Source organism: Hipposideros armiger, unplaced genomic scaffold, assembly GCF_001890085.2.
Source record: "Hipposideros armiger isolate ML-2016 unplaced genomic scaffold, ASM189008v1 scaffold_664, whole genome shotgun sequence".
In the NCBI taxonomy this organism is placed as follows: Eukaryota; Metazoa; Chordata; class Mammalia; order Chiroptera; family Hipposideridae; genus Hipposideros; species Hipposideros armiger.
Genome location: NW_017732014.1, coordinates 843291 through 851035, shown reverse-complemented (window position 1 = coordinate 851035; position 7745 = coordinate 843291). Strand labels below are relative to the sequence as shown.

General features: G+C 55.9%; 1 protein-coding gene across 1 annotated transcript in view; it reads right to left on the bottom strand.

Moving 5' to 3' along the window:
- BCL3 (BCL3 transcription coactivator) overlaps positions 1 to 7703 on the bottom strand; it is a 9197-nt gene extending 1494 nt beyond the window's left edge. Inside the window, exons 1-6 of the mRNA XM_019626219.1 lie at positions 7339 to 7703; positions 5533 to 5686; positions 1347 to 1455; positions 914 to 1118; positions 718 to 806; positions 427 to 504 (exon numbers count right to left, since the gene is read on the bottom strand). Of these exons, the coding sequence (XP_019481764.1) occupies positions 427 to 504; positions 718 to 806; positions 914 to 1118; positions 1347 to 1455; positions 5533 to 5686; positions 7339 to 7594 (891 nt within the window). The 5' untranslated portion in view covers positions 7595 to 7703. The remainder of the gene's footprint in view (positions 1 to 426; positions 505 to 717; positions 807 to 913; positions 1119 to 1346; positions 1456 to 5532; positions 5687 to 7338) is intronic.
- Positions 7704 to 7745: the final 42 nt, after the last annotated feature.

Below are 7745 nucleotides of genomic sequence, written 5' to 3'. Positions count from 1 at the left end.
TGGGGTCAGAACCTAGGACAGGACCAGATAGCGGGTGGGTGCTAGAACCCAGGGCAAGTCAGCGAGGGACGGCAGGCGGCACTGAATCAACCAGAGCTGGACTGCGGTCCGGCCCAAGTAGGGGCGGAGTCAGAGAAGGGAAGGGTTCAGGGTCGAGTCTGGGTGGAAGGACAGCAGCGCGGGGACAGGGCCAAAGTCGGAAGGCAGCGTCAGCAAAGCTCTCGCTGGACTGGGCCTGGGTCGTTTGGGGTAGCGGGGGTTGGAATGGGATACGGACTGCGACAAGTTTGCAGCCTGGGTGGTGAAGTCATAGGGTTGCCAGAACCAGGACTAGAAGGAAGGGTCAGAGCTGGAAGGACGAGGATGATGGCCAGTTGGTGCCAGAGGAAAGGGTGGGCGAGAGGCCAAGGGCAGGGCCGTACTCGCCTGCAGCAGCAGTTGCACCATGCTCAGCTTGTTGTTTTCCACGGCGTGGATGAGTGGGGAGCGGCCGCTCTTAATGTCCTGCGGCAGGGAGGGAAGGTCTTTAAGTCTCTCCAAACTCAGCCCAAACAGCTGGCAGCCCGCATGGTGACCACGACAGCTTGGTCCAGCTTCTCTGTCCGGCTAGAGACCTCGAGCTCCACCCACCCACGCGGGTGCTATCTCAAGCCAGTCCCGCCTCTTTGGACTCCGCCCTCTCCTGGCCCCACCCCCGGCCTGCGCTTCCTTGCTCACCACCGCATCGATGTCTGCGCCCCGCTCCAGCAACAGCAGTACCGCTTCGTGGCACTCGGTATTCACGGCCACGTGCAGGGCAGTGAGCCCTGAAAGAGAGGGAGACTCAGTCAAACCTGGGCCTGCAGCTTTGTTGCCCCGGAAGGACACCAGGTCCTGCCAAACAGCCCCACCTTGCGCCTTGGTGAGTGCTCACCATCGTAATTGCGAGCCTCCAGGTCCACTGTGCCGGGGGCCGCACTGTCCAGCAGGGACCGCAGGCAGGCCGGGCTGCGGTGCTCACACGCCAGGTGGGCTGCTGTCTGGCCATGGCGGTCCAGTGCCATGGGACTGGCACCAGCCATCACCAAGAGCCGAACCACTGACGGCAAAGTCGTGATCACAGCCAGGTGTAGTGGTGTCTGGGGAACAGAGACTGTGAAGGACCTGTACCCAGCCCTGCATCCTAGTCCTTTCTCCCTCAGAATTTCCCCCAAATCCTGACTCCCAGCTGCAGTCTTGCTCAGAAACCAGAAATCTGGAGCATGTCCTCCCTCAGATTCAAAAGCTTTTCCTCCCCTTGGGCCCAGAAGTTTAAGCCCTCAGCCCCCTCCTCCCTCAGACCCAGGAGTCCAGGTCCCCAGCCTCACCTGCCGGAGGTTGTTGTAGATGTCCAGCTCCCGGCCTCCATGCTGGAAGAGGCTGACTAACCGATTCACAGCTGGCAGATTGCCCTGCACCACCGCAATGTGGAGTGGCCTGGGGGTGGGGTGTCACAGGCATTAGGGGCTGGTCACTTCTTAGCAGCACTAACTCCAATATATGCTGGATACTTTGGAAGTATCTCCAGAATCCAATCACTTCTTCCCACCCCCACTCCTTCCATCCTGATTCGGCCACCATCATCTTCCTCCTGGACTGTCTTCTCACTGGCCTCCCCTACTTCCGCTGCTGCCTGACTCTTTGTTCCCTGTATAGCAGCCAGAGGGACCCTATTAGATCCTAAGTCAGGTCATGCCCCCCTCAGAACCCTCAGAGTAAATGCCAAGTCCTCACCATGATCCACAGGCCCTGTGTGATCTTGTCTCCCCCTCTTCAATCCCTTTGACCTCATCTCTATCCACTCTCTTCACTCTGATCTGACCACTGGCCTCTGTGCAGATCCTCAAACATACTAAGAATGCATGCACCCTAGGGCTTTTGCACTGGCTATGCCCTTTGCCTGGATATCCCCCAGATATTTACAGGGCCTATGCTAAAATGGTACAGCAGTGGCTCGCTCCTCCTCCCCCTTACCCTGCTTAATTTTCCTCCACATCATCACCTGACATGTACTATTTACTTGTTTCCTGTCTGAATCTCCCCCCCGCTAGAATGTCATCTCCACCAGGGCAGGGTGTTTTGTCTGCTTTGGTCACTGCCCATGCCTAGGACAGTGCCTAGTGCCGAGTAGGTGCACTATAAAAAGGTGCTGAATAAATGAATCCATCTCAGTGATCCCTGGCCATCCTTGAAGCTGGTGACCATGTTCCCATCCCCCTGTGGGCAAGTTTTTGCCTCTGTGAACTGAGGATGAACTAGATGCCATCAGTCGTGACTGTATGTCACATTCAGCCTTCAACCCAAAAGTATCTAACTGGAGGAAGTTTTCCCCAAAAGGGAGGTGGGACAAGCTGGGATGGGGTCATTGTTCTGGAGGTTGGACTGTGCAACCCAGATGCCCCCTTTGGAACTGAAGGCTCCACTCCCCTAGTTTCTGGGAAGGCTGTCAGCTCTACGCATTCTCTGAGAATTACCCTCAACCGAAAAGAGCTGCTTGCCTAGGTCATGGGGTGTGGAGGCCAGCTGCTATCCAGTGGCATCCAGTGGCTGGCATTAGAGGACCCAGCCTTCTGGCCTCAACTCTGAAGGCCACTCCAGCTGCAACATCCCCTGTGGGACTGCTGAGGCCCTGTTGAGACTACAGAGCAGCTCAACTTCTCCCTTTGCCCAGTCCTTAACTTCCTGCCTGCTTCCCAGGGCCCCCAACCTGGAACAATCATTTCCAGTTGAGGGCAATCTGGGATGACTGTGCATGGACGTTATAACCCACGTTCACTCGTGGTGGGGGCACATTAGCACTGAGGGCCCAAGGCTGACTGCATGTACGTTGGCCTCAACATTTCCTTCTGGAGAACCGCGTTCTCACCCACCACTGCCTCCCAACCGTGGAATGTGCATCGTGGACCCACATTTTAAACCAGCTCACTATGTGCTTGGGATGGAGAAATCCTGCAGCCCTGAGGCCTAAGGAGGCCAGGGTTGCAAACTGGGTTGTGGTCCTCGCTAGCTGGGTGTCTAGAGAAAAGTCACGTGGCCTGGTTTTACTCTTCTGTGAAATACAGCCCATCTCCCAGGAGGAGATTATGCAGGCGAAACTCGCTGAACCTCGAGCCTGATGCGTGAAAGACCAACTCAAAAAGAAAATTTTGGGAGAGAGACCAGATCTGGGCCCTCTGAGAAGGGTTCCCTTCCCTTCCCACATTTCCCAGGACGCTGGGCCCGGGTCTCTCTCTGTGGGCCCGCGGGGTTAAGCGAGGGCAGAGGGAGCGAATGATTTCAGAGAAACCATCCAGGCCTGAGTTCCCATAAACGCGCGGGCCGCAGGGGGTGGGGCGGGGCTGGAGGAAGTGGGGACGGGAGGGGCGGCCCTGCCCTCGGACTTCCAGTAACAGGTCTGCTGGGCGGGGCTCCGCTTCCTGCTCCCGGGGGAGGGAAGCCTGTCCCGCCGGGGATCTACCCGGCACCCCAACTTCCATCATCGAGTGGGGCGGAGGAGGGGGAGCCCAACACAAAGAGATCTCGCTTTCCTGGTGGGAAGGACCCCAAGTCCTCCAGCCTGGCGGCCCCTCTGGAAGTCCACCTTTCAGGGCTCAGACTCCAGCTGGCTCCTTCTCTCCCATATCCCGGCATCCACCTCCAAGGTCTCTTAGGACCCTTACTCTTTGAGGATAAGGATTTTCCAGTCCCTCTCAGTTCTAGATCCCCAAGCTGCCTGGCACCCTGTTTCTTACCCCTCAGAGATCAAGGAATGCTATACCCCAACCTCTGCTCTCTGGGACTCTACTCCTCCTCCCCCACCCCCACCCCCGCGCGCTCTCTTGGAGACCCAGATTTCCAGCTTGCTACTCTCTTGACTTCTTCGGAGTCCAGATGCCCTGAGATTCCTTGCTCCCTTGAGTCCCTAGAAGTCCAGCCTCCCAACCAAGCTTTGCAGCTTTGAGGACCCAGACTTAGCGTGTCCCCCCTCCCCCGCCCCCAGGCTGCGCCAGCTGCCCATTCCGGTAAAGCCTCGGCCCGAGCGGAAGGGGTTAAGGTTAGAGGGAGCGCCGGGAGGGGGAGGCTGCGAGTGAGTGACGGGTGCTGACGTGGGGGAGGCAGAGCAGCTGGGCTGCGGTCAAGTTCTGCGGGAAGGGATTTCCCCCAACAGGCAGCTGAGGCAGAAGTGTTTGCTTTGGGGGAGAGGGAGGTGATGGGGAGAGCGGGGGAGGGCGGGTGGGGCTCGGGGCTAAAGACTGGTGTGCTAGGTCTCCTTCTGCACCCTGCTTTCCCCGGCTACAAACAACTCATCCCTGGGGGCACATACACATTAACTCTATTTCACAGATGACCCCAGAGGTAGCCAGAGGGCAGGAAACTAGCTTTATCCAGACCTTTATATATCTCAGACACTTTCTCCTGCTTGGGCTCACAGGATGGCACACAACCACCCCCAGAGATCTGTTCCAACAACATCCACTCCCATGTATTGAGCACCTACTGTGTACCCTGCCTTGTTCCATGCACTATATGTATGTACATCATTGCTCTGAACCCTTATTGTAATAGGTGCTGTTGTGAGTGGCAATTTCTAGATAGGGAAACAAGCTCGTGGATGTGAAGTAACCCAGTGGGCCAATGGTGTAGCCCCCTGCAGAAATAGACCTGTTCATCCTATCCCTACCTAATCCCCAAACCAATAGAGAAGCGTTGTATAGAAGTAATCTCATTTCTGCCTCATAGAGACCCTTGCACACTTATGGTTCCTGTTTTTACAGGGGGAAACTGAGGCAGAGAGGGGTGAGAAAGCAGCCTGCTGAGATTCAAACTTAGGTTGATAGAATTATAATAAGCATATGGTCAAGTATAGTGAGTGCTTACTATATGCTAGGCACAGGGCTAAATCCTCCCATGCGGGATTTCTCAGCAGCTTCAAGAATATGTTTTTCAAACTGCAGGTGATAAAACTATGGGATTTGTGAAATAATTTAAAGGATTGTCAAATTAATCTAGTGGGTCACGACAATGAAATAATGAAATACAATAGAATAGGAAACACTAAAGTAGATTCCACGTAGTGAGGGTGAGTATTGTTTTGTTCAGTGCAATTTTTATTTCAAGTTTATGTGTGTGTTATTAATATAAAGTAATAACAATAATAATATTAATACCTATTGAGCACTTACAATCTACCAGGCTCAGTACTAGGAGCTCAACATGCATAATCCATGTAATAAATCAATCAATGAAATGTCTTTCTCATTTTTGGGTCGTGATAAAAAATATGAAGCCCCCTGCTCCAAAAACAGTGCTAGGAGGTAAGTACTCTCAGGGTGCCCATTTTTCAGAAGAGGAAACTGAGGCTTGGAGAGGGAATGGGCCTTGCTCAAAGACACACAGCCAGCGGTGGAGACAGGATTCCAACTAGGGTCGAGTTAACCAGAGAGGCCAAGCTGAGTGCCCCTGTGTTGTGGTGGGTGGAGGGCTGGCCTCTCTATCCCCATACCCACTCCCCATTAATGGGGGACTATTACTCACGTATCTCCGTCCTCATCAGCACGGGTGGCCATGGCGATGTCGGCTGACAGGGGGTGTTCCATCGGGCACACCACAGGGTACAGGGGTGGAGGCAGTCTCACCAGAGGAAAGGGGGAGCCCATGGTTGGGGTGGGGTACAGGGGCAGTAAAGGTCCTGGGCAGAGAAAGGACATGGGTGAGGCCAAGCCCACAGACCCTCAACTGACTCCCCACCTCCAGGCCTTTGCTCCTGCCCTTTTTCCTAGGTTCCTTTTGCATCCGGTACTGGGTCCTCAAGGCTCAAGACAAATCCCCTTTCCATGTCCCTCCTCTGGGCTCCCGCAACTTACCCCCCAGTCTGTGCCCCCCAGCCCTGGTCAGTCTCATTGTCACTTTATCTTTTCATGTGTCTGACCCCTATCTCCTGCTAGGCAGAGTGCCTTAAGGACTGAACCCCATCATCACCCAGCAGGAGGACCCCGGGGCCTGTCTGCTGAGTGAATTTGTGGCTTAGAGAGGTAAGGATGATGAAGCACTGGGTATGGGGTGTGAGATGAATACCTAGAGTGTGTGGGGAGAGGGCTGGGTCAGAAGGTGAGAGGGGGTGATACCTGAAGCCTGTTCAGATCACACTGTTGGGACCATGGCAGCACTCAAATCCCTATCTACCCAGCACTTAGATGGGGAAAACGGGATGGGAATGGGAAAGTGGAGAGGCAGTGACAGGTCTCCTGATGCACAGCTTGATGGGGTGGAAAGTGCAGAAACTAGGCAAAGGTCTGGAGGCACTAGGCATAGGCTCTGCTGCTTTGGAGGCTACTCAGGGATGGTGAGGTGGGCATAGCTGTGGCAGGGGATGCCCCTTCCTTGAGGTCAGGGATGGAGACAACACGGAGAGAATGGTGTTTGGCCTTCACTGTCATCTCCTGATCCTTGGGGGCCCCTATTCCTGAACCCCTTAAGTTTCCTGGTCCCTGTATCTCCAATACCAGGCTTTGGGACCCCGAGGCCTTCTGCCCGGAGACCCCTGAATCCCTCATCTTGACCCTAAATACTTGAGTCTGAGATATCCCCAGTCTTGCTCCCCATTCTTAGAATCCTCAGTCCTCAAGCCCCCCAAGACCACCTGATCTTGTGACCCCAGATGATCCCTGGTAAATACATATAACTAGGTGCCCAGAACCCTAGGTCCCTGTCCTGCTGGCTCCTTAACACCCCCAATATCTAGGTCTATTTCCTTGGATCCCTGAGATTCCAGGCATTGGGGTGCTCAGAATTCCAACTCTGTTCTCCTAATTGCCAAAGTCCCCTGATGTCTTTGTTCCTGAGATTTTGACATCTTAGGATCTCTATATCTGTCTCCTTAGAACCCAGTCTCTGTTCCCCTGACTCCCTTTGACCCCACATATCTGGATGCCTAGAACCCCAGTTTCTTGGGCTTTGTGCACCGATTCCTCATAACCCTAGATATCTGGGTTCTTAAGAGCTTATAATTCTGTGTTCCTGGGACTTCAGACTCTGCCCCCTTAATTCCAAAACTCCAAATCTGTACTGCTGGGCACTGTCCCCTGGGTCCCCCTATCTGTAGCATTCGGACCCTGGGCTCTGTCCCTTAGGGCCCCCTGACATCCAGCTTCCTAGGACCTCCATATCTGTGTCCCAAGGCATTGCTCCCTGATGCTTCCATATCTGTATCCCTGGAACGTTGGCTTCTGTCCCTCAGCACCCCCAAGTCCCTATATTTGTCTGAGCTCTGCCCCGTGGCTCTGGTGACCCTATGCCCCTGTCTGGCCCCCAGCCCTACCATGACCTGAGGGAGCCACTCACCCTGGTAGTAAACCGCCTCTGGCCGGGCCAGGCCGTGGGGGTGCGCGGGAACCGCCGTTGAGTCGGAGCCACAGCATAGAGGATCTGGGGTGACAAAGGGGCCCGCAGCGCCGCGGGGGGCGGCGGGCTCCGGGGAGGGCACCCGCAGGGGGCGCTTGCGGAACGGCAGCGCGGCGCCGGGGGGTCGGGCGGCCTTGGGCCGGGTGCGCAGGTCCACGGGCCCGTCGTCCATGGCCCCTGTGGGGCATCGGGGCATGGGGCCGCCGGGGACGGCGGCCAAACGCGCGGCCGGAGCGCGGCTCGGCTCGGCTGCACCGAGGGAGGTTACGCCGGGAGCCGGGACTTCCCCTGCCGCCGGCTGAACTGAAGGGACTTTTGTCGGCCGGGGCGGTGCCGACCGCCCGTCT